We start from the raw sequence: 27,786 nt of genomic DNA, 5'->3' as shown, positions 1-27,786 counted from the left end.
CTGAGAATGTAAGACAACACTAAAACTTACACACTACAAAGGTCTTTTAAAAAAAAATAAATCAAGCTTTAACCCAATGTTGCAGAATTCCATTTCAAACTAATATGCAAACAAGTGTTGCTTGCTTTCCAAGGCACAATGGTATAAACACAAAAACTGCAGATGCGATATATTTAATACAAAAATATAAATACTGTTAATCTAAATGACAAAACAACGCATTTCCTCCCATGTATAAACCTTAATTTAAAAAAAAAGTTAGCTTTATTCTCCAGTCATGAAATGTACTACAGTGACAATAAAAACTGTTTCTTTAGTGACACCTACTCAGAATATGTCCCTATTATAGCAGTATAATAAGTGTGAGTACTCAAAACATTATAAAAATTTTGCTGCATTAGGCAAGAGAAGTTTGGCTGGGTTTTTTTCAAATAAAACTGATCCTCACTGACCTGACTCTGCAAAGTCTGAATGTTATCCAGAGTTTGAAACGCTCCTTGAAAGACTGAGTCCTCACTCAATTACATTAGTAACTTTGACATTAATTATTACTTTGTTAGATACATTATCTTTCTCAATTATAATGTCAAATTCCTGAAAAACATTCCTCCTTTAAACCTTGTATCTGAAAAACTTCCAAAGCAAAGTGAATGAAAACATTGTTTTATTGCTAGCAAACAAAGAACTGTTCAAGAGGCAAAGAACATAGAATTGTGCCAATCTGGCTTTTAAATGAGCTAACAGTGAACTTACAAAGAAAAAACAATCTATTTATTGCTCAGCCTTTCTTAAGCAAATGAAAATAAGAAAGTAAATCCAGATCATAGAGATTTCACATACGGTTTACTAAAAAGAATTTCAGCATTGATTCATAAAGCTGATTCTTTGGCTGACTGAATGTGATGAAGCAGTTGATTGCAATAGACTGGCGTCTGATGCTTATGTACAACCCCTTCAATTTCTCTCACAAGCAGTTCTGGATATAAATCGCTTCCTTCTTTTAAAACTTCTGTAAAACAAAAATATGTTTTATAAATCATTAGCCACTCTGCGTTTCTCTATCTAAGTTCCCTCAAAGTAGCCGAAACCTAACCCAGAAGTTGTTCTTCTCTAAGTAGCACAGTCGTGACAACCAGACTCCTCCCTCATTTGCTGAGTTCTGTATTTTGACATTTACATGCTTGAACACAGACGAATACACTAATAAATTCCAAAGAATCCATCAAGCAAGTCAGGATATGGTCACATCCTGCAATGGGTATTGTCTATGCTCCATATCCTGTTTACCATCTATAAAGTCTTCTGATACATCAGATGCATTGATATTCCCTCTCTGGTGAATGCTGTATAAAACACTACATTCTGCATACATGTAAAAGGTCTGAGCTCATACTCACTGAAACCCAAAGGAAAGCTTCCAGCCTGTTAGGATTAGCCTCTAGTTGTATGCGCTACTTTCATATAACACTTGAAACATGATTTAAAAAGCATTGTTAAAAATACATACGAGTGAAGGCTTACCTAGGACCGCATTTTGGGTATTTTGATCTGGGTCATCGAGATGTATCAACAGTTCTTGGTACAGAAACTCAACATGACTTTCCATTGCAGATTTCACATCACTGTCCTTTAAGCATTTAAACCAATTAGTTAAGGTGTGAGCAGCTGCCAGTCGTACATCACATGAAGCATCATCCAGGCGCTTTAAAACTTCTGAAAAGGAGCATATACATAACCAAACAGCACTGTGAACAGCAAAGTTATCTTTTGCATTTGAAAAAACAGTGTATTTTGTCATCGCTGAAATTATTGTTGCATTTGTGACATATTTCTGTCCTTTGAACATTGCGAATACACATAGTACATTGTTCCCAAAAGCACGCAGTGCATCGTTATCGGATTGTTATGTTGTCCAAAACATAAAAAAAAATGCACAAAATAATTTAGATTAGTTGAACATTATCTAGTGCTCTTTCTAACAAGGTACTATGAATGTCTATTAATGCCTTACAGAAGTACAGAGTTTAAGTATTTTTACGCTCTACAAAGCACAGTATTTCTATCAAATATTACTGTCTCAGTGAATGACTGCATTGCAGGCTATTTGAATATGCAAGATGCAAAGATATACTTTGACAATTGTCTGATCATGTATTTCTCCAAAATAAACATGATCGTTGTTAGATATCTACTGTGCCATGTAAGAAAAAGTATCAGTCATTAAGATGCTGAGTTTGGAAAAGTCTGATTTATTTGTATATATCTCTGAGAATATAATCCTGTTACACAGCATAGACTGTACTTTTCCTGATTCATTGTTTAGCATTTAAACATCATCCTAAGAAGCATTACAGATAATAGCTCTATTTGACACTACAGCACTCTAGATTAGGGTTTTCTTCTTCCTCCTTTTTTTTTTTTTTAATAAAATAAAAAAAACAACCCACTACCTATTCAGGTCTATTTATGGTACAATGAAATGGCTTCGTCTTGGCACTCTGAAATGCAGCAAGAAGAACAATGTGACTACCATTTATATAACACATTACTGTTCTGCTTTCACTATAGTTAGAACATTATTTCACATAGTCTAAAGAAGGAAGCAATGCAGATGAAATACTGGCAACCTGGCAAAGACCGTACTATTGAGTGAAGTTCCATGTAGTGGTCTAATGCATAATAACGTTAGAAATACGGCTCTGTTCTGCTCAACTGGGAGCGAGGGCATTTCCAAAGGACATTTAACTTGTCTGCAATACAACACCTCAATGAAATGAAATGCTGCAGATAAAAAGCTACTACAGAAAGGCCTTGCAAGAAGCAAAGGCTGTTGGAGTCACACTCAACACCTACTCAAGCGTTTAACACCTTGATTTTCTAAAATGTGTATGTGTACTTTATACACTTTAAGCAGTCTCATCTGTTTAAGACCACGTCTTAGTCTCTGCAGGATTAAGACATTAAATTGCCTCTCATACACAAAAATGGTGCTAATCATAGCATTGTTTTGGTTGGAAAAGACCTTTAAGATCATCAGGTCCAACTGTAAACCTAACACTTCCAAGTCCACCACTAAACCATGTCCCTAAGTGCCACGTCTACACGTCTTTTAAATACCTCCAAGAATGGCAGCTCAACCACTTCCCTGGGCAGCCTGTTCCAATGCTTGACAACCCTTTCAGTAAAGAAATTCTTCCTAATATCCAGTCTAAACCCCCCCTGGCACAACTTGAGGCCGTTTCCTCTTGTCCTATCTCTTGTTACCTGGGAGAGGAGGCTGACACCCACCTCGCTACAACCTCCTTTCAGGTAGTTGTAGAGAGCGATAAGGTATGATTTTGTGCAGCACTTTACTTTTTCCATTACCTTAATATCTATAAAATTACTCTAGGGGAGAACTACCCAATAGTTAAAGTAAAGTACCAGAGAAAAGAACACAGAAATAGCATTAGAATATGTATATGGGAGTGAAATAAGAATGGCTGAGAAACCGAATCGACGTAAAACCTGCCCCTATTTGCACCTCAAACTGTTTAAAGGCTTTTTGCTCTTTACATGGGATTAAAGCCAGATGCCAGTGACATAAAGCAGTTTTTGTCATTCCCTAGTCTGTACTAGTGCTTTCACTGCTACCAGCTGCAGTGAATCTGCAGGTGAGGTGGACAACCTGCACAGTGAATCCTAAAGCTATACAGTGAATCTGCCTACTGCTCCAGCACAATGCTTTTCACCCTTAAAAGCTAAACTAACTATGATACTTCAGGTAAAAGATCAACTGTAAATCTTCAACGTGGGGATCTTGATTTAAAAAAAAACCCAAACGTTTACACTTACCTGTGTAAGTCTTGGTAAATTTATCTTCATCAAACTGCCTCCCACAGACTTTTAAAAAAACACCAACAATACGACAAGCCATCAGTCGAGTAATTTTAGAGTCTTCATCCATGGCGGCAATAATCTGGGGCATTAGCCCATCTTCGACAAATTTTAAGATCTACAATTAACAGGAAAAGCATACAAGAACAGTAGCTTTTCAGTCATTAAAACAATATGCTTATTGGTTGCATCAGTTACCATCCTGTCCTGTGTGATATGGTCTAGGCAATCCTGCTCCGGCAGGGGGATTGGACTAGATGATCTTTCGAGGTCCCTTCCAATCCCTAACATTCTGTGATTCTGTGATTCATTAGGTCTGACCCATACTGGCTTGCTTAATTTAAAAAGAAAAAGTTAACTATAGAAGTTAACCTGAAAATCTGGAAAGTTAGAGAGATTTATTTTTGCCTCTAAGCAAGCTTGGGAAATGAAAATCCACCAGTCAATCATCCAGTTCATGAATGCTTAGTATATATGCAGATGAGTTTTATTTAACTTGTAAAAGCTTTAAGCTTATTTGCCTTTTTATTTTTAAATAATTATTGGCAAGACACTAAATAATTTGGAGACAAGGATTATCTGTATGTACCAGTAGATGGTGCTCTTATTCTAAAAGGAAGCTTTAAAGTAAAGGCTTGTAATACAATATTTTAGTGAGTCTCATAATTTGACTTTAATATGTACATTTTGTAACATTAATGCAAAAAAGGCATTAAGGCACTGATTTGGAAAGAATGTTTAACTAGAACATTAGTCTCTGATATAAATGTTTTTGTATATGTGAACTCAACCAGTTACACGTGTTTAAGTACTTTGTTCAATTAAGGTCTGTTATAAAGACAATGAAGACTATGAATATGGGATAGCAATTTAATTCCATTTATTTTTTAAAAAATGCCCTTGTATTTAACCTATTTCCAGTGCATCATTTCCAAATGCTATTTTTGTTAGCAAAGAAGCTTCAAAAAACCCCTCAGATTCAATTAATCCTTAATCACCATGGAGGGTAACATTTCTTTAGGCGTACTCCTTGTTAGCGCTCTACTTCAGTTTCTACAGATCCCCTTCAAGTTCCATCTCACGTCCTGCCCTTTCCAGGAATCTTGTAGATTTTTTTTTCCTAAATGGACCTGTGGGCTCCAAGGCAACCAAACAACTTGTCTTTGCCACATTACACAAAAGCAAGTCCTGACTAGCTCCAGTGCTGCTGCAGAGGCGCTGTCTGGGGGTCCAACAATGTCAAGTGCCCAAGTTGTTGCAGTAATAGTGGTTAGTATTTTGTGCTCCAGAAGTGACGTTATGCTAGAACAAAGATCTACAAAATTTGACAATGGTGAGTTCTACAGCTCACCATACTGCTGGCTTCAGGTCTCTTATTGGAGTATCACTGTCCCTCCACTACTGATCATTTCAATTATTAATACTCAATTACAATTAATGAATTTTATTATGAAAACTCTATGTCCATCTGAAAATATTACTTACAATAAGGATTTATTCTTCTTTCCCCCTTGCATTTATTTTGTCTTCCTGCCTAAGATTTCAAAGTACATTTGATAAGAAAGAGAGAATTTACCTCTTCTGGTGAAAGCATTTCACAGTGAAGAAGAGCCCAAAGGCATGATACAGCTGTAGTGCGGATGGCAGCTGCTGTTCTTCCAGCATGCCACTGCAGATTAGGAGCCAGTATGTCTTTTATCACGGTCTCAAGGTAGCTAGGGAACAGCCTGAAGCCAAAAATAAGAAAGGAAAATAAAGGTTCATGAGAAAGTGATAAAGAGACTGACAGGATGTAAAAGAGAATTTTCTGTCATAGAAACATAGGCAGAAAAGGAAAAAGAAAAAGACGCTGTAAAAAAATAAATAAAATCTTCTAAGCCAATGTGATTATAATGTATGTGATAAGCTTTTCATAACTTAATTCTTCTAGATAATATTTAAACAAATACCTAACATTCATGGAAAGGGGAGGCTAGACTTTCTCCCACTTCAGACAATGCCCATGACTCTCTGTTATCTTGGTAAACTACTTACCTTCTCTCTGCCTCATTTTTCTCCATCTGTGAAGTGGAGATAACACCCCAGATGAATGCTGTGAGGATTCATTAATATTTATAAGGCCCTTTGAGACTGTCCAGTGAAAAGTATTTATAACGTGAAAAGTATGAATGCTATCGATGAGACCTGAACTATTGATACTGCAGGGAGTCTACACAGAATACTTCAGCTTTCCCTTGGCTCAGAAACTCGTCTCCCACAAGGATGAGAGGTCTGTAGGATTTGCTGATGGTGCCAGTCCCAATACAAGTTTGTTTTCATTACAAACACAAATCTGTGATATTTTTGCTGATGCTTCTTCCTCTTCCTCTATTGAATGGGCTATTACAATGCTAAAAGTTGCTGTGAGAGTCAGCAATTGCAATAGGCAGTATTCCCTCACACCCATTTAATTCCATCTTGAACAATTTTAAAGTAAGAGAAAGAGATATAGATCTTACACATAAGTTAAAAAAAGACTTTGCTGCATCAAAGAGACATGTGTGCCTGGCTGTGACTAGATAACTAAGGCTCAGGTTATTTACCTCTCTACCTTAAAAAGCAGGTGGCAGCATGTAAAACATTGACAAACAACAGGCTAAGTCTACCTTGACTTGTGCCCCTCTCTGTTCAAACTTCCTGCAGACCTGGACTGCGGTCACCTGAGTGCAAAACAGCACAGCACCACCCTGGTGCTTGGCAGAAAGGGAAGAAGCTGTTGCTGACTTTTTTCTAAGAGTCCTGCGTTTCCAGGATGAATAAGGGGCTCCTACAGAGATGTGCCAAGCCGCAGGAGGAACGGAATGGGTAGATGTTAAGAGCAAACAATTATCACTAAGTACTTTTAAAAAAATCCCCATAACAGCAAAACAAAATAATCCAGCAATGATAATCCAGCAATAAAAAATTCCATAATAATATTGTATCAATGTAATAAGAAATGTAATTGTATCTACTTCTTTCCTGTAACTACCCTTTACCCACTGCAGCTAGACCATGTCATCCAGGTGTAATCTGACTGAAGGATGACCAGCCAGCCTGCCAGGCCTTCGTCAGCTGTTGTACACACACAACACTGAAAACCTGTCTTCAACACGATGAAAACAGACACCTTGTTGCTGCTTAGCCCTTGGCTAGGGGTGCACGCAGTGTCTGAGGAAGTCAGAGACCCATTCCAGCTCCCTGCCCAGCAGATGGCACTTTGGACTCAGTAATAACAAGAAATCTGACCTCCCATTAGACACACCTAAATTTGTCAAAACCTTTTGTATGTTTAAGCTATTAAATCTTTTTGAGAATTAATAATTTTCTATTCAAAAAGTTGCTGGAAGAAAATATAAGTAACGATCACCATCATTCCAAATTTCCTTTTAGCTCCAAAACTAAAAAAAAAAAGCTTTGTCCTATCTGTGCTACTGTGCTATCTGATCAGTAGCTGCTTCTGTTTTTAATAAAGCCTTCTGTTAAACTGCAAAGAAAAACCAGTCTGTCAAAACTTAAAGGTAAATTCCATCAGCATTATGTTAACCATAATGATATCCTATTTGTGAGAATTTTGTTCTAGTGCCTTGAAATAGAATCAGTAAAGCAATATCTGGCAATTATCTGACTCAATCATGTCAGACTCAACCAAAATTAGATGACCACACAACTGTGTTTAGCATAATAACTGAAAGCCTTCCTATCTAAACTGTTAGAATGTTTTTAGGGAGTTAAACAAATTACTGCCAGCAGTGAATGCGATTGTGTAAGCAGAACTTACTACTACTTCACTACACTATCTCTCGTTACTGTTAAGATGTATTTTTTGCTATTGTTGATGCAATTAAATTCTCCCTCTTTCCGTTTTCAGATCTTACTATTGTAAATTATGTAACTTAATTCTAAAAGTGAGTCATTTCCATGAAAGAACATACCCTGTCTATGCTATTTGTATTTGCAGAGTTGAGACTTTATTCTCAACTGGGTACGAAATAACTAAAACGTGATCTGTGCATACAATAATACCTAGCTCTTATGCAGATATAAAAAGCAGAGCTTGGGTTTACATTAAAATTGCTATCCCCATTTTATGGACTTATATACTTAAAACTTTCATTCCATGTTAATTATTTTTTATATATTTTTGCTCTGGAATGGCTCCTTTGCTGCTTTTAAGGCACTGCTGCACTTGGCTTTATATGTGGATTGCTGTGTTATGGGTTTTTTGTGTGAATGTTTTGGGGTTTTCCAAACTTAATGTCCTAAATCCAGGTAATTTGAAACAAAATCAGATTTGCTTTTACAAATCAAAACCTCCAAAAGTGTTTTGCAAACAACTCTTCAAACACAAAAACTTTACATGTTACTTCCTACATTAAAGCCTTTGCTGTGACAGTGGTAAGTAGGATCAAGACTTCAGAGTCATTTAGCTCCCTTTACTGCTTTTTAGTTTCTGAAGATAAACCTACTGGTAAAATTCATGGCATTGCTCTTGTTCCCAGAGGACAGAGAGACTCATTATGAGTTAGACTGGGCCATCCTTAGCCAGGAGTCGTTCTTCATACAAACAGGTCTATTAACCTCATTGGATGTATCTAATCTTGACAAAAGGCCATCCACTCATACTGCCCTGAGAGAAACAACTCCCATCATTGCTGGCTGTGGAGAGCTGGTGTGATGTGTGGCTGTATTTGCTGAGAGGATTACTTTGAAACATATTCTTCTATTTTTTTCCACACAGGTAACTTCCCTTTCCTGGGAATCCTAGTGAAGCTGGCAGCTCATTGGCTTGGTTTTTTTTTTTTTCCCCCTCTTTGGCTCTGTTATTTATACAAATGACTGGGTTGCAGATGAAAGATTTTGTTATTCATCCTATTTACTCTGACTACTCCCAGAACAAAAGTTTACTCTTCGATGATGATCTCCATATGGTCCTGCACTGATCATTTCTCTCTACCAGCAGTACCTACATGACCTAACTTAATATACTTACCTGAGCACTTCAGAGACTTTCAGAGAAGTGCTACCGATCCTACTGCACAGGTGAGAAACAAAGCATGAAAAAGGATATGTGTTAATGGAGAGGTCCTTCCTACCTCCTAGCCACCCTAGTCAGGAACATTGTGGATCAGGGCTATGTAGCATGCCATGTAATGTACCTGTCATACTGCTTATATGCAGCCTAAATTATTTTCTGTAGATCACAATGAGAGGCATAACAGAGAATTTAACTCAGTTCTTCAGATTCTATTCTGCTGTAATCTGTAATGCTATTTCTGAGGAGGAAGAGCAGGAGACCAGATAACTGAAAATGTACAGAGAAGAAATGCCAGTGAGACTAACTTGTTGACCAAGTCTGAACTTGATTAAATACTTTCAAAGAATGAACATATTTACTGTTTTAAAAACAAATATAGAAAATAAATGTAATTGTATGGTAGATGAACAGGAGCTAATAATGTATTCTGCAGTAAATAAAGGACAGTAAAATTAGGCCATAAAAGAAAACAAACAGGAGAGTGTTGCATTATCCCATTTTTAGACTGAAAGACATTATTACACACTTAATAAGCATTATTGTTGTGTTCAGGGCATCACAGAACACATGAGATGACATTTCTTGGCTCCACAGTCTTTGCATTCTCAGCTAGATGATACAGATCTGAGATGCAACAGACTAGCTTACAACAAATAGTCAGATCCTGGAACACTTAAAATAGTTTTCAAAGTGCTTTTCTTTCTTTCGTTCAGGAAGATTCTTGCATATCTAGAAGGATCTTGTAACTACCACTCAGTTACATGATTATTTAAACAAGTAATCTTCTGACTACAAAGAGTTTTTTCATATGAATAGGGATTTTAACATTGGATCCTGAAAATATGGAAACAGATAACACCACACGTGGCACAAAAAGCTTTCAGTTAAAAAAAAAGACAGCTTCATTATATTCCAGGCTAAGCATACTATGCTACTAGCTCAAAATCTATTAGGGGATGCGTTAGCAGATATTCTTCAGCTTACCTGGAATCCCCTACTGAATGGAAACACTGTGGTTCCTCGTCCTCTCCCCATTATAGGATGCAGGCCATGAATTTACCAAATATATCTAAAAATGGTAAAAATAAATCTACATTCATACTAACATGGCCTCGTGGAACCTGAATGAATGTTCAGCATACCAGAATGCCCACTGAGTGCCAATTTGCTCATCAGAATCACAAAAAAACTTTAAGTATAAATGACCATTGCTATCAAAGTACTTTTAGGAAGGACGTGGCCTGTGATTGTTTTTTGGTTTGTGTGTGTGGTTTTTTTTTTTAAGAGTTAAAAATGAAAAAAAAATGCATCAGAATACATTTACATACTAAATGCAGCAGACACTGGGAAAAGCAGAGCAGATATGGTTTATGTATTCAGGCCAACTTTGCAGAAGTGTTTGCACTACTAGTAAGGCTAAATTAATAATGACAAAAGAGCCCCTAGCTTGGCATTGTTATAAATGGAGGGGCTTTATAAGCACCGTAAATTATAGTTAGATTGTACTTGCAATGCATAAACAGTGCCAAGCAATAGGAGACTTCCATTTTCAGTCCCTGACAGTAATAATAATTCCTTATCAAACATTTAGTTTAATGCTTTTTAAACACAATGCTATATCATGGTCATTTTAAAATGCCCATTTTTGGGGGTGTTTTATTGTTTCCTTACAATGACTACAGGAAAAGTTTAAGGATTTAGGAGTTGGATGGGAGAAAAAGAAAAAACAAACAAACCAAAACCCAACTAACCTCCTCCCCATATTTCTTTCCTAAGAATCCCCATTTTAGCTTTCAAACATGTATTATTTTCAACTGTAGCTCTTTATTTTTTGAAAACTATCCAGGCATGCATGACATTCATTTTAATTCTCCATAGTGGCAGAGGTGGGAAGACTACTGTGGAGGAAGTCCAGCCTTCAATCTAATTTTTTTTTTTTAAATTATTGCACTCCACCCTTCTAAGTATTGTTAAAAAATATAGCAAGAAAAATATGCCATAGAAGATGGTGGGAAAGTCTTTCTTCTTTCAGACACACTAACACGGACACAATTATAGGGGTTAAATAACTACCATGGTCATTACTTTTTAATGCCACTGTAGTGTTCACATAGTTGTGTGAAATTAGAACTCTACTTACCCCTGAGAATTGACGGTTTCACTTGCTTTCTGGAACAACTGTGATAGAACAGTGAAAAGTTTTAACCGCATCTGGGGATCTTTGTTTGGCTGCAGACACGTCTTAAGAATGAGAATAAAGTTATTTAGAGCTTCACCTACGACAGGACCTAGAAAATAAACACATTAAGACTTATTTCAGAGTACTAATAGGTTCTATTTAGATGTTTAATATGTAAGTGTATTAAAATTTATAATATACCCGGTATTAAAATAGTACTTAACTTTCTACTCTTGCATGGCAGCTGTTGATGTATCCATGTTACATCGTAGTAGGTGGTGTACAAATACCCAAGCTAACTCTCCATGTGCTCAGGTACCCACAGTCTTAGCCACGGCAGCATGGTGCTCTCTGCAGATCAGTTTATCCCACGTCTCATTTAGCCACCTTGGTATTGCTGAACTACATTGCATTATGTAGCATGGACACATCAACAACATCCACTAGTTACTGGGACCAGCAATACGAGACGACATTTTGGGTGGACTAATGCATTTGGGGCAGGATTAATGCTGTTCACTATGTAGCTCTGAAAGCTTGAGGCTATGCACAAAAGTTTTGGTTTTATTGAACTTAATGAAAAATTATACTGAATCTGGTACGACCATGACACCACTCCAAACAGCAGCACTATGCTTTTTAGTTCTTTCAAGTTTTTTTATGTGCAGCATTCAAAGAAAGATGTTCATGACTCCCAGAGGCACAGGAAAGGGCATGTTTGAAGGGGTCAGCCTCAAAACTTGGATAACAGAATTATTGCAGCAGTATTCTTTCTCCATGTTTAAATAATGCTTATTTGCATTTTACAAAAGAATCTAAAATACAATGAATTTTAGAAGCAATTTGAAATATTTTCCAAATTCATTCTCTAGTTTGTTAACATTTTCACATCCTATGATGAATTCTGTTCTCACCACTAAACAATAAACAAACAAACAAAAACCCCTAAGCTGTTATTCCCAACATTTGAAGAAATGATTTTCCCAAAACAGAAGAAAGTTTGTGCTTTTCTCCTTGATAATGATTAACATCTGCATGGTTTTAAAGTGGAAGAATACATACACACTATGCACATGCTTTATTCAGCCAGCTTCTTGCTGTAGAATGCTCTTTCTGCTCTATACTTGCAATAAACTACTCTCCTCTAGGAACTTCTTCAGCTTTGCATCCTTGTGATGCACATTCCATTCAACTCCAGTCACTCAGAAAATCCTCCCAAAAGGAGACACAACACTGGCATTTCTGATGACAAGAATATCCCTCACACATGGAATGGACAGACTGAAGTGTTCAAGATTCCAAAACAAGTCCAATAGCATTTAATAATATCTGGAAATTTAATGTTTAAAATAATAATGAAAAAAACCCCAAATCTTCACTGTCTAGACTGAAGCCATACAGGGTGTTGAACTGCAGTTTGCTAAATTTCTGTGCCAACAAATAGGTCTTTATTTTCACAGCATTTATTCAAAATACATTGCTTCATGTGAGTTCTGAGATATTTAAAAGACACTACTATTATATCAAACTGATAAAAGCCATTTCAACAGACAGAAAATAAACAAAATAAACTACATCGCTAATTTCAGCTTAAGCATATGTTCCTGAAAAACAGTAAAATTTGAAATGAGTAAACCCGATTAAATTGGTTAAAACCAACATTATGTGTGGGAATGAAAAGAAAGGAAAAAAAATAATAGCTCTAGGAGCTACTGTGTCAGACAGAAAACACAGACAATAGCATATTACTAGTGTTGGGTGCATGCCAAAATGTTTGCCCAGACATTTGATGATTTATTTAGCATTAAGGAAAACAGAGACAACTGTCTAGAAGTCCCACAGTCATGGAAATGGGAGCACAAATATACAGGAAAGTTGGCCTCTCAGATCTTGCACTGAAAAAACTTCTTATTCTTTCAATGGATGAAAAAAAAGAAAAAGTACTTATGCTGGTTGCAAACCAGCAAATGGGTGCTTCACATCAGTTTGTTGAGGCTTTTTTTGAGATTTAAGGATTAAGTGCAGAAGATACTCCCTTAAACATATCTGTCCACATTTAACTATCTGCAGTAGCAATAATAATACTTCACCTGTAGCTGAAGTAGATGTCTACATGCCCTTTTTAACTAACAGAAAGGAAAAAACAAATAAACAGGACTTTCCATTTTAATCATCTTAAAACGGGCATGTCTAAGTGAAAAGCACTGCCTGTCACTGCATCCCTTGCCTGTAGGGATGGAGAGCAATGGAGATGCAATCTGGAGAGCTGTGTCAGAGGAACGCTCACTGTGCAATCTGAAGCTAGGTGAAATGTATGCCAAAGTGTTTCACTAATCAATACACAGCAATGTGTCGAAAAACGTAAGTGAGGAAGTGTTTGTACAGAAAGATAGTATCTTTTATAAGACTAGTGAATAGATGGAAAAAAATAGATAAATTTTTGGACACATAAGCTACATCAGTTCGTCTCTCCATAATCCTTACCTATTTCATTTACCTGAAAGTGTACTTTTACGTAAATACTTTTAGTATGCTCCTTGCAGCCAAGGAGTCTTTTGGAATTTGAGCTGCTTCAACATTTTCAGTTTTGCTTTCCATCAGATTCTTGTGAAGGTTCTGAATATTACACTATTCGTTATAAAACACAATGGGTCTGCAGGCTATGGAGATTATGACTTCATTTTTTTTAGAACTACTAAATAAGTCGTACCTGAATGAGTTGCGATGACATCTAACTGCGATATTTCTGGAGAATAGCATGTCCAACAATCACATGATACTGAAACCCATTCCATAAGCTGAATTATATGCTGTTTGTAGAGATAAAGAAAACTATCCAATCGCTGCACTTCAGCTAATGAAGACATTGTTTCCTCTACCTGTTAAAACAGAGACAGGACATTTTATCTTAACTGAAACAATGTTACGAAAGAGAAAAAACTTTTAAAGCATAGTTATACTATAAGAACAGAAGAGACACAAGAAGATTTGCATAGTTTCTACTTGGACAATAAAGATTGATATTTAATGTCTGCCTATACTACATCCATTAACTTTAAATAAACGTGAAACATTTGTCCTGATTTCAAAATGAAATCATAAGGAACACAGCAACGTAACAGCAAAATGAAAGAATCTCTAACCCATGTGAAAACCTATCCAAAAACTAACCACGTCACACAAAACTCTTATTAGTTTTAAAGATGTAGTGATTTAGAGCCTGAATTTAAGTTCTATAATGCAGATTTTTGAACAATTTATGTTTATACTAAAAATTTTTTGATCCTGAAAACAGACTTCTTTTCCAAACAACAAATTTATACTTGTAAACCTAGATGTAATATATTTGTTTTATATGGTCTTAAGCCATTTTAATAGGCACTTCTTGCCCTTTGCAAGTTGTACAGCTCACTTTGAAGCTCTAGAATAGTCAGTAACTAGGGGGTGGTGGTGGTGGGGAAATCAAGCCATATTTGTCTTTGTGACAAATTTGAAATATTGCAATTATGTAATCTCGTTGCCAGATTTTCTATCTGCCTAGCTGAAAGAAAGGCTAATGAGAAAAAGGATTCTCATCCAAAGTACTGTCAACTTTAAAAATAATCTGTAACTACAGAAACATTTTAAACCTTTAATAATCTTTGGAGATCAACTTTTCCATGTATGAAAATCAGACTTTATCTCCATGAAACCGCTTTCTTTGTAGGAGTATGAATTTGTAAGGTTTTAAATGGACATTGCTGACTTTATAGACCACTGTAGGGCTAAACAGACAAGATACTGCAAAACACACTAGATCCATCTGTCTAAGGCTTACTTGGATAGACTGTTTGTTTAGAGAAAAAACCCAAACAACAAAACAAACCCCAAAAAAATCCCACTCTCACACTGGCTCTCCATGAGACAGATCTTCATACCTTACCTCTTTGACCTGCAAAGTCTTTTCAACATTTGTTTCAAGCTTTGTTCTATTTTACTTCTTTTGGAATAGTTTTCTAAGTGTATGCCTCCTCAGAGGCAGCCTGTCAGCTATGGGGCCATAAATACTGATGCTACACAGGCACGCCTTTGAAATACCATGCCTGGGAGCAAGAGAGAAGGAAGTAGAATATCCATCGCATTTAAGGTGCACATTTGAAAAAAGACAACTTGGATAGGTCATAATTGTACTACATGAGGATGGCTTGCTGATTTATTTGATATTTAGCTTGGGGAAGAAAGAGGAAGAAAGAAATAAGGGGTGAGAGAATGTTTAGCCAAAAAAGCTCATCTATTATCAGGGCATCTACAGATGTCCTTGATTTTAAAGCATTCCTGCAACATTCAAACTTTTGGTTCTGGTGGGGAGGTTAAAAAGGTTAACTACTGTAAAATCAGTCTGATCTTTGTCTAAAGATAAAAAAAATAGTATGAAACTATCACTTTTTTAAGGCTATTAGTGCTCTGACCTATAGGTGAAATGTTCTTTAATAGTCAGAAAATGAATTTGAGTTTTTTCCCGGCCATTTGTGTGCTCCTGCATATAACCTAACATTAACAATAATCCAGTGACTTATATCCACCTAAAAAGTAAGCATCAACAGTTCAATGAGCACCAACAGGATGCCCAAGGCTTTGCAGAATCCAGCGACAAGCATAAACTCTTGTACACCTCCTGTCCCAAAACTTTACTTGGGTGGATATTAATCACTGGGCCATGGTTTACATAAAGTGTTCTTCTAAGCCAATGGCTGGCATCATCCAACTGTGAGCTTCCCATGCTCCAGTAATGTACTTCAAGCCATCTATTCTGAAACCTAACCTAAACACACTTTAAATAAAAATCTAATTGTAACTATAGCCTCCAGACCCATACTGGGTGTTTTTGGCCACAAAATAAAACTGACTTCTAGGGCCCTTCTCAGAACCAGCACATATTCTAACTCCATGAGCCTTCAACCAAAGTTATGAAGAAATGTAATTCTCCAGGCTCTGCTGTCTCAAATTGTAAACGCAACTCCAAACTTAATTCTGGTATTAATCATATACAGTATGTACAGTGAGAGATGCACAACCTTGGACTAGCCATGAGCCATTACTCCCCACTGGTACAGCACACAGCCAGTGAACAAGGCTTAGGAGATACAGCAATAAGGCCAACTCCTAAGTTTCTTATCTGAGTGACATCCTTTCCTGTTACACCAGCCGAACTCAGATATTAACCAGATTTCTGCAGATCACACTTACCTAGGAGCTAATATTTGCCTTAGAAACATCAGTGTACATTCTAGTCTTACAGTGCTTGCAAGATGCGACAGTACGTTCAGCTTTTCTGGCAGCACTGTTGCCCTAGACTTTAACCTCAACTTTAAGCCCAGCCTAACCCTAGCACTACCCTGTCTTTCAGTTCCATAAAAGAAATAACCTGTGAGACCCTAGTCTCTGTTGCTGCTAACCTTAATTACAGCCCTGTGGATTTGCAGGATTCAATATTAAACTGAGATCTCCAAACTGTTCTCTGGAAATAGATGGAGCACCTAACAGCTATGAACTGTGATCTGGCAAAGCAGAAATATCAATATTTTGACTGACAAATAATAACATGCATAATCTTTCAGCCTTCACAGTGACTTCTAAATATTAACTAGCCATCAGAATAGTGCCATAGGGATAGATCTTTGCAGAACCCTTTTATGACTAAACACAGCATCCAAGTATTCCCTCATGCTTCTTTCATTCTAACAGAGTGAATGTGATTAATTTGAAGTTATATGTGTATCTACATGTTTAACTATTATATTTCTATTAATTTTTGAAACAGATTGCTATACACAGACACACACATCCAGATGAAAAATAAGCAATCCCCATACAAAACTAGTAGTATTGTACAAGCTCTTAGCTCTTACAAATAAGAATTTAATGATTTATTCTTCCGCATAAGTTGCCTTTATCTGTTTTAAACAGACTAAACCCAAAGTAATTTCAGCTATGGAAAAAGATGAGGAGACAGACAGAGGACACAGTCAAGGTCATGCAACACCACATCATTTCAAACTCTACCCATCTTTGTGGACGAGCTCTTAGTTAAGGATTTCTGTGGTTTAAACCTAACAGCAAGACATATAATTATGTCTCTGTTTAGACAAAATGTCTTATCAGTAGTAAAAATCAGAAACACAACAAAATATTAAACCAGTTTAATATAGTTTACCTTTTCTTTAAGATTCTGAGAACGTGGTATTGCCATTATTGTCACCAAAACTTTCATTAGCTGCAAGCTAATTTCTTTGCAGTCTTCTTGGCATACTTCAATCAGTGCTTGTACACAACAAAGCAACTGCTCCATATAAAAGACCTATTTTTTAATAAAAACATAGATTTATTGTGCTTTGTTAGAAAATATAACATTCTCTTTAAGGGAGACATATGGGAAATGACAATAATAAAATCTGGGCACTGTATAATCCCCTAAACTGGTAACATATTGATAATTTCATGTTAGTTCTTTTGATTTGCTACATTCTACTTTTTATAAAATACAATATAATCTTTCTCCCACAGCGTTTGTTTGTATTTACCTTGTCCTGTTAACAAAATAAATGGCCCTGCTCTTTATCACACAATTGTTGCACTGTAAATAAAAACATCAAAGCATTTTGGAATGTTTACCGATCGTATTTTCTCATTCTGAAGTGCAATTTGTTAATTAACAACATATTTGTTACAACTCTTTCAAATATTATTCCATGTTTCACTATTTTGAATGGAACAATAATGGTTAAATACATAAACCCAGAAAACCTGAGCGTCTGCTTTTATCTCAGCTGATTTATCTTGTTTGATGCAGTATAACTCATGTTATCTTGATCCAACTGATATCAGTTGAAGTCAATATTGTTGTCAGTCGGTTTGCAATAACTTCTATAATAAAGTACATCAGATATTCCATGAAGCTGTCAGGTTACATTCAATGAACAGAAGAGGCCATTGTTACAAATTTACTCCCAAAAAACAAATCATATCTATGAACAGGTTAGCTATTCATGTCTCATCAACACGGTCAATCCTCAGCTAAACAGCATCTATGCAGCATTTGCTGTCTAAAATCGAGAAAGATTGTTTTCCAAGACCAAAGGCTAGAACAATTCTGCCAAACACTTCAGCTGCAGATGAACGTGTCTACTATACCTAATGCCAAATGGAAGTGCTAAGCTTAAGACCTCATAGCAATTTTGCAGATACACTTCAGGGAATTGTTACTTGAACAATCAAGTTATAGTGCTTCTAGTTATAGGAGTTCCTAATCATCACAGGCTTCATGCAGATTAATTCCTGCATCACTGGTACATACTCCATTAGGGAAGAAACCTAATGAGGGAAGAACTTCAAATGTATATCTTACATTGGCTCAAAAAGACAATTACACTAGATTCAGTTTACACACATGAATAACTCTTTTAAAGGGAAGTCTGCATCTGACATGAAGTCAGAGTTTCCCGAAGGCACAGCACTGGCCCTTTTTTGGTCATCTTAAGAGCAGAGGCCTAAGAAACTTCTGGTGGAATGAAAGCTGGGATTTCATTTGTGGGGGAATTTGTAGGGATTCTTCTTGTGCATCTCTAACAGATCTATTTCCACGCCCGAGCAATTGAAAGGGAAAAAAAAATCCTGTAAGTTAAAAATGTACATTCCACGTTTAAAAGAATCTCCACCTCCTTATATAGCAATTGATGAATATTCTTCAAATGCTAAAATGGAAATGGTCTTCAGGGTCAGCCATTAGTTAAGGGTACACTTGGGAGTAAATTTATAAAGGTCTTCCTCCTAGATCCTGACTTAAAGAGAAGCATTCAGGCCCAACACTTTACAAAGCATGTTCCTAAATGTATACATAAGAGTACTGGTATCTTCCTTTTAAAAAGGAAAACAATAATAATACAGAACAAAAATAAGATGATGATATTAAGAGGGAATCTTTCTTGGGAAACCTGACATGCCAATTACAATGGACTGTGAAAAGTTTTAGGTCATTTTTCTGATGAGGATCGAAATATATGATCTTGTTGGAACTGTGAATACAAGGCATTTCAAAACATGGGTTAAATTCTGCCTCTGCATCAGCCAAGGTAGTCCTCTATTAGTACAGTATATACTAAATAGCTGCTTCTCTCCCTGTCACACCTTTTCATTTTCCTCCCACTATCTGAAGCCTTGTACAGCAGTTCTCTAACTTGAACCCACATCTGCTGAGAGGAGGCACTGCTAGCAGGTTTTTGGGAATAGCAGATTTGACCAGGAGACCACAACATGGCCCAGAGAGGATAGGGAAGCTTCTGTTTTGTCTCAGACACACGTCCACAACTACATCGTGAGATATGGTGAGGTAGGTGTGCAAGGGAGGGATAGGAATGGGAGCATTTAGGGAGAACAACAGAAAAAATAAGTTGGAGAACCATTGGTCTAAAACTGTAGTCTGATCTGTATTTTCCAGTTATCCTTACCTCCTCAGATCGTTGACAAACTCCATCTTGTGACAGTGTGTTGCCAAGATCAGTCAAATGAGGCTGTAAGATTTCTTTTGGGCTACCTCGAATCACTGCCGTTAGAACCATTATACAAGATGGCTTAGGTGTCTTCCCGAAGGCTGATGTGATTAATCTCAATGACACCTTAGGGCTGACAAATGTTCCAATCAATTCTGCTGCTTTCACGCACTGAAAAAAGAACAGGAATTACTCGAGGATTTTCCTGGAAACACAAAGACTATTCAACATATCATGGGCTTTTTCTTTTTATGATTCCAGCTGTTATTTTAAATGCTTCAGCAGTTGCCTTGTAGGCCTTTTCCACTCGCTCAGTAATGATTATATGCATGAAGAAATTTTCTTGATGTGTTCAGTAAGCACATAAGGCATGCAAGCACTCTTCTCAGCACCAAACTTCCATGAGAAAGTAATGCACAGAAATGAAGTGTACAACTTCCAGTGTAATAAAGTCCCTGTCTTAGAATAACCAGATGTTGCAGATTTAGTGGTTTAGCATTTTTGTCCTCCAAACGCTGTTCTGAAGAATGTCTCAATGCACTCACCACCCATCTAATAAAAGCAACACCAATAAAACCCTGGAAGAGGAATTCTTTGGTTATTGTACTATATTTTGAGACCGGCATTACAGATCTGGTTTAGTGTGGAAGCACTGCCGTGGGGGAACTCCCCACTGCTTTCAATCTCTTATTTCTTTAACTGAAAAGACTTAAATTACTATGTATTCCCCATGATACTCATGCTCTTTGATCCCCTCTCTGCCTTGCAGACATATTGGTATGTTGTATTCCACATGAAATACTGTCACACCAGAGTTTACTGACTGATACCCAATATTTACAATCAGGTGCATGAATAGAGATAGAGTCAACTACTGTGCCATTACCTGTGCAACAGGAACATTTCTTTCTAACCCATTTATTTCCCCAAACATGAAAGTTTGGAGATCAGATGCTGGTTCTGAAAGGGGAGATGGGAGGGGAGGAATAGGTAGAAGGAGGTAAAAGAGTAAGAATTGGAGGAAGGGGAGGAACAATTCAGGAAAAATTAAAGGAGAGAGACAATAGTACTGAGAAAGCTTAAAGACAACAAGAAACTGCAAGGGGAAAGAAGAAAAAGGATCATTTCAGAGATGGATTTCGCAGTCTATGTAGCTCAACTGATAGCAGGAATACAAAGAAAAGCCTGATTAGGAAATCAGCTTTCTGACATTCGTTGGACTACTTGAGCAAGTAGAACACATTCTTCCAATTTCCCAAAGCAATAAAATTTTTAGCTTTAAAGTAAGTTACGTGGATTTTTTTTTTGTTATACATATGTTCTCTTGCTTGTGTAGAAATATGAACAGGAGATTGTCTCTTAAAATTGTAAAAATGTTTGTATCACCTGTCTATCCTCTGCTAAACTCATCTAATGTCTTCAACTCAAGTGTTTATCGATACTGTTGATCAAAGTGTTGACAGCATCAACAGTTAGGAAAAAGGACACTAGTTACTCCTCACAAAAACCATGAAAAAAAAGGCATTTTACAAGCATTAAGTCAAGTATTCAAACATTTAATATGAGTATTACATGGAATAAACATAGCTCAATGTTTGGTTGGAATTACAGTTGGATTATGCAGCAGGGGGAGATAAGTGAAATTAACTTGAAAGGGCATGACCTGCACATTTTTTTAAATGGAATTTGTTGCTGCAAGGCTTTTATACTATAAGCCGCTGCTTATGATTTTTAAAAAGATCATTATCAATGCTTCGTGGAGTTGGCATATCAGCTAAAGAGTATTTAAATAACTTTATTACTGGTTTTCATACCGGTAATCCAAGAACACATTTATTTTAACACAGGATGTATGTATAATGTTCACATGTTTTTAACATCCATGAAAACCTGAGCCTGATCCTTCAGTCATTGGCAATTTCCACTGATGGAAGGTAAGGTCAATCCTCAGAAGACTGACTCAAGACTATAAAGGATAAGGTCTTTATTCAGTGTACAGTAGATACTTTAATGGAGTAAACTTACATTTTTAACCACATCACTTTCTTCATCCAAGCATGCTTGGTACAAAGTTCTAAGCAGTAGCTCCATGTGTTGTGTTATGTGATCCTCTGCATGCAGCAATAATGTATACAGAAGCTGGGATGCTTTTATTCTTGTGCTTTCAACCCAGTCTGTTATATCATGACAGAGACCTGGAAGAATTTTGGAGAGGTTTCTTGACACAAGTTCCCGACAGCCTAGTCCTGGTCGAGTCACTAGAAGAAAACAAACAAACAGAAAACAAAACAAAACAAAAGGAACAAGAAAGAGAAATATCAAAGGAAAAGTCAATGCACATTAATCCTTAGAAAAGTTTAAAGGCTCCGAGATAAGAGCTATGGGTGTCTGCTTCAGCAAGGAACAAAATATTTCAAATGCTGCTGAGGAATTTACCCACACAAGCTGCATTTCTTTAATATATAGTGCAGAATTTAAACTCCACAGCTCTCTGAAAATGTATGTATTTATTACTGGATAGTGATTTAAACAGCGCTTTTCAAAGAACTGCAATAAACTTTTTTAGTGACTTTTTCTACAGAGGAATTTTTTTTCCTTTACACTATACATGCTTATACACACAAAATCTGAAAAGTTGTTCTCTAAGAACCACCAATTTATTATTGCCACTCACAACGTTCACATACTGTTTTGAGAAAGAAACATTATTCATTATGAGGTGTCAAAAAACATTGAATGTGCGGGTACATTTTTTATTTCTGGTACAGAGTTCTCCTGTAAATGCTTAGAAAGAAAATGACTGAGTTGTCTCAGCATTTTTTCCCTCCTTGGTCCATGTAGCTACAAATGCTAAAAGGAAAACGGACTAAAGTAAATGGTCTGAAGAATACAAGAGGTGTACAGAAATGCCTATGAAATACCTAGAGTAGAAAAAAAAAAACCAACAAAATTCAAACATCAGGACATGAATTGCTGCTTTTGTCAATGGAGGATAACATTTTAGATTACGAAAATTGACAATGAATAGCAAAAGGTCAAATAAAGAAATCAACTTGAGACAGCAAATACAGACTGGCATCCTATTTGACCTGAAGCAGAATTTTGTTTAAAGAATTTGGACCATTCTTTATAAGTAGTTCCTTCATTTCAGATGTTCAAATGCAGGCATTTATCCCTGTGGCTACTCCTGTCAAAGACTTCCCTGCTATAAACTGTCTGCACCTGTATCCTAAGGCAATGACTGCTGTTGCTCAATGGAAAGCTATTCAGTTGGTTGGATGACACCAGGTATGAGGTCTAACTCTGCTCCTCCTCTGACCTGCCATATCTGTCATCCTGAGATCAAAGCACAGGGGGGCTCATATGTCAAGTTCATTAGCTTGACAGTTGGAATAAGATAGTTGAGTAAAATGTACTGTAAACTCACAGTTCTAAAAAGATATTCCGGGACATTGAATAGCTCAGAAGCAAGAGCAACAAAGTGTTAAAATACATCATTATCATATTATAAAAAAATACAAATGTGTGTGGAGGGGAAACATGGGGGAAGGACAGACATAACAACAACTCATACATACACAGTCTGTGGTGAGACACCACCAATTATTACTTGAAACTAAGGTATAAAACTTTGTCAAAGACACCAGTGTATCTGTACAATTAAGTAGACAATCACCCTTTCCTCTCATTTTTCTTCTCTTTTGTCACATAAAGTCTGCCTGTTAATAGGACATAAAATTTGGAAGTAAAGATAAGCAGGATGAAATTATTCTTAAAGTGACAATTAACTTGGATTCGAGTGTGTACATATGTCACATTCAAGCCTTAACTGCGTATTTCTACCAAGCAAGATGCATGAAAAGTCAACTAAATGCAGGGCTGGAGTGTTGCCCAAATTTATGAAACATATTTATTATGCTAAGAAGATTATTTCAGAAAGTTCATATTATTTAATTTATGAAGTAATTGATAGATGTCCCTTTCTAAAAAAAAAAAACAGTCCACACGTACACACAAAACGCAACACACATCTATAGAAAACGGAACAAAAATCATAGAATCATTTTGGTTGGAAAGGACCTTTAAGATCATCGAGTCCAACCGTTAACCAAGGTAACAGTACAAGCAATATAAATGATAACTGTTTCAAGGACAAGCACATAAAGCCTTTGATGATCTTCACTATATCATGGTCATTACAAAATAAGTGACTGGAGCTTAGACACTCAACTTCAACAGTTTATATAATTTAAAAAATTCTCTGACTGCCAAAAAACGAAATAAGTTTCTGCCATCACTAGGGGAAGTAAAAGCATTCTTCACCATTTACAAACCCCTGGAGTAATATTAGACATAAAATATAGAAAAAAATATATTGGAAAGGATAACAGATCAACTTGACTGTCTTCAAAGCTAAACAGCTCTGTCAAACCAGTCACCATTATGAAGTGCTTCCCCTTTCATTCAAGCATTACTGAGTTAAGCAACTTTAAAAGAAAAAAAGTCTAATTTCAAAGGAGAAAGGACTCCGGAATCCTGTCATGGAAAGGATTTTGCTGCTGGGTATTCTGTGATGTGATTGTCAGGTAGGCACAAGTCAAGCACGAACCTGTTCTTTCACACCAAAGGAGTTGTTGTTCTGTTAAATATGAGTATAGAAATCAATAAATGACCCATTTAAACCTCCTCTCTCACCAACACTCATATGCATATTTTTAAACATTAACTTTATGAACCTGAGACAGGAAATAAGCTTCAAGCTACTGCAAACATACCCTTTTAAAGCTACCTATAAATCATACGGTACTAAAAAGTAATCTACCCGTGCTGTGTATCTTGGTGTTTTGTATATAATAAAGGAAATTATTGTTTCTGTTCCCATGTTCTCCATGTATGCTGGCAGATTTTAGTTAGCATCTCAGTGTCTCACAAAGAAGTCTGAAATCATTTCACTGCAAATTTTTCTTCCACGTCAATTCTGTGGATCATTAATCCTGTATCTACTTCTCATTATTCAAGGACTCGGCTCACAGGTTCTTTCATCCTGCCTTCCTTTCCGGTCATCTCTATGCCCATTCTTCACCTGGCTGCTGGCTAATGTAGAACTTTCTGCTGCTTCTGCATCACTGCTTTATCTCCTTTTCAGCATAGGCATTTTCATTTACTCTTTCTCCAAAATGCATTTTGGGATTAATGGAAAAACTGAATGCAGTTACTGAACAAACATTTTTTAAAATTTAAATTTAACATAAATAATTTTATATACATATATGCTATATATTATAGTTTTATATATATGCTATCCCTATACATAACTACTATGACATCTTGTAATGAATATTACACATCCTGCTCTGCTGTCACTACCGCACTGCAGCTCTTGGGGATTATTCAGGAAGTAAAAACCACTTTCAGTACAACACTTACCTCCTTTGGGATAATGAGATGGTGAAACACTAAAATCCATCTTATCCTTCAGATCCTCTTCATTCTCATTCTCCCACTGCAAGCCTGACTTTTCCCAATAAGTCCAAGCCAGTTTCCTAGACATAAAATAAGAGTTTTATACCATCATGCCCTCAAAAGAAAAGCATTTTAAATAAGAGTTCTGGAAACTCTGACTTCTTAAATTCAGCTGCAAGTATGGGAAGCATTCTTGCCATTTAACCTAGGCACATTAAGTTGAGAGTTTATGCTTCTTTTGTACTCGGTGGACATAGGTCACCTCTTCCAAAGGATAATTCTATCTACCCCACTGTCTTGGTCTCTTTTGTACTTGAACGTAGCGTAAAACGACAATATAACAGAAGTTACTGAAGATAATGCTGTAGCTTTGGGTTTAACAAAAAAAAAAAAGTGTTTTTTTCCCCTCCAAGCAATACATCTGTGAACATAGAAATCCTTCCATGTACGACAACTATTTAGGGGGAAAAAAAATAGGAAAGGAAAGGAAAGGAAAGGAAAGGAAAGGAAAGGAAAGGAAAGGAAAGGAAAGGAAAGGAAAGGAAAGGAAAGGAAAAGGAGTGTTCTGCTTACGTATTTTCAGGAATTTCATCAGTAAAGCTGCCAAGTAACAATGGGATCAACTTGTGAAAATATGAATATCTATCTCGTAGGTGCAACAACCATTCTCCAATGACAGTTGTTACAGCATGCCGAACCTACATGGACACAAAAAGACTATTTTAAATATGTCAGGAAAATACCAGAAAAATTAAAAAATAGTATTTGCTTTCAGTATATAAGACTTGTTAAAGTGCATCAATAGTCTCAGAAGAAGTTACAAGAACCCAGGACCTCCTCACTTGCAGCAAGCATCTTAAGTAACATGCAAGGTATCATGCTCCCTCTTGTGTTCTCACTCTGGCTTAGTTAGTCTTAGACTACTTGCTGCACAAAAAGCACATCTCCAAGAGGAAGTCAAGATACAGACCTAACTCAGAAAACTCTAAATTCTCACGGTTAATATCTCTCTGAGAATGTAAGAAATCTACATTTCTCTGGAATTTGTGCTTTCCAAGCACAGCTTTCCAGAAGAAAATTTTCTCTGTTTGCTATAATGGAAGCCTAAGTTAAAGAATGTGAACACACCCACTCAAAAATGAAAATATTTTAGTTATTATTAAGTTGCACATATTAAAATTACTGCCTCAATTGCATCTTATGAAGGGACCTATACCATAATTGTCTGTTAAACATCTGAGAAAGCCATAGAACCAAGTCCCAGAGAGGTCTGACGGAAGAATTTAAGACAGAATTGAAAGCACCCATTAAAATAAAAAGGTGCCTACAAACTTGAACAGCCTGCAGAATTAGACAGCAGCTGAATAGATCACCCACCTTGATTTTGTATAGCTTACAACTGACAAAGCCTGTACGTGACATATTTACATATCTCAACGGAACGCGTGAAAGTTGAAAATTGGAGGGGAAGGGAAAAACAAAAAAACAAATTTAAAATAAATTCAGGGGAAAAAAAAGAAGAAAAACACACCTTGGGAATCTCATCAAATAATCTCTGGGCCAGATGAGACAGAACATCATCTACAGACTTTCCATTTCCAAACTGTATCACTGCTCCAGTAGCCTGAATTACATCAACACGAACTCTGTAGTGCTGGTGTGAAATTGTTTGCATTAAGGGTTTTATCAGAGATTCTGACTGCATATGGAAGTGCTCTGTTAGGGCAGAGAGACAGAAACTTCAAACATGCCTTTCTCTACATGGGTAACAAATCTTGAGCTACATGCTTTCTGTAACACTATGAACAGCAGCCTGATTAATGTTGTTGCATTTATGTAGCATGCAGATTTAACTTGATACTATGTTAGAGCTGAATACTAACACACCTGCACTCCCCTAGCCCCCTCCTCCCACTACTACCTACACGCTGTAACTGCTCAGCATCCATCCCTGGCGCAGTTCTCCAACAGATCCTCCAAGGCCTGCAAAGTGCAGCTCTGAGGGTGTGTGTAACTTCTCATGTCTCTTCCTCTCTTCTGGTTGCATCCCTGTAACCTCCTACTGGTCCCTACCTCAGCCCCTGTCCCCCCAGGAGACTGCAGGCTCCCATCAGCCCACCACTCCCCCCCTTTGCCCATCCCCAGGCCCCACCTGGCATGGCCTGGGTGCAGGCCACGGCGCACCTGCAACTTTCACGCCTGACCTCGGCATAGGGGTCGAGAAGGGTAGCCTGGAGGATGCGGATAACGTCGGTGAGGTAGGGGGTCACGGAGGCCCCGCAACGCTGCAGCAGGAGGCTCAGGAGCTGGACAAGGCCGAGGCGCAGCTCCTCGCTGGGCTCAAAGCCCTGCGGCGGGCAGAGGCGCTGGGCCAGGGCCGGCAGGAGAACGGGCAGCGCCTCGCCGGGCCGGTCGCCGTGGCTGAGCCCGTGGCAGAGGAGCTGGAGGGCGAGCTCCCGGCACCGCTCCGCCGCATCCCCCGTCAGGCAGCGCGCCAGCGGCCGCACCAGCTGCGCCCCGAAAACCTCCTGCACCACGGCGCCCGAGAGCGACCGCTCCCGCACCTCGGCCCGGATGGCCTCCAGCGCCCGCAGCCGCGCCGCCCGGCCACAGTCGGGCTCCTGCAGGCAGCTCAGGGGCCGGCTCAAGGCCTGCGCCACCTCGGCCGCCCCGGCCGCCGCCATTGC

At 37.5% G+C, this 27,786-nt stretch overlaps 1 protein-coding gene across 1 annotated transcript; it reads right to left on the bottom strand.

Annotated features, from left to right (window-relative positions):
* Positions 1-647: 647 nt before the first annotated feature.
* Positions 648-27,786, bottom strand: DNAAF5 (dynein axonemal assembly factor 5). Its single transcript, XM_068423022.1, has 13 exons — positions 27,252-27,786; positions 26,631-26,815; positions 25,673-25,797; positions 25,064-25,179; positions 21,662-21,894; positions 19,595-19,807; positions 17,305-17,448; positions 13,822-13,990; positions 11,073-11,220; positions 5,453-5,603; positions 3,835-3,994; positions 1,522-1,713; positions 648-1,009 (listed from the first exon to the last, which is right to left on the bottom strand). Exons 1-13 carry the CDS (start codon positions 27,781-27,783, stop codon positions 870-872), a joined length of 2,508 nt encoding a protein of 835 aa, XP_068279123.1. The 5' UTR covers positions 27,784-27,786; the 3' UTR covers positions 648-869.

Source organism: Nyctibius grandis, chromosome Z, assembly GCF_013368605.1.
Source record: "Nyctibius grandis isolate bNycGra1 chromosome Z, bNycGra1.pri, whole genome shotgun sequence".
NCBI lineage: Eukaryota > Metazoa > Chordata > Aves > Nyctibiiformes > Nyctibiidae > Nyctibius > Nyctibius grandis.
The sequence above is the reverse complement of the archived record's forward strand: the minus strand, read 5'-3'. Positions and strand labels throughout refer to the sequence as shown.

Excerpts from the sequence above, each read along its gene's own strand:
- DNAAF5 (XM_068423022.1), bottom strand. The coding sequence starts at position 27,783 with ATGGCGGCGGCCGGGGCGGCCGAGGTGGCGCAGGCCTTGAGCCGGCCC. Across the intron at positions 21,895-25,063 it reads ATCTCATTATCCCAAAGGAG|TGACTCGACCAGGACTAGGC; the intron begins GTAAGTGTTGTA and ends GTTTTCTTCTAG. Across the intron at positions 17,449-19,594 it reads TTTGTCAACGATCTGAGGAG|GTCTTTTATATGGAGCAGTT; the intron begins GTAAGGATAACT and ends ATTAAAAAATAG.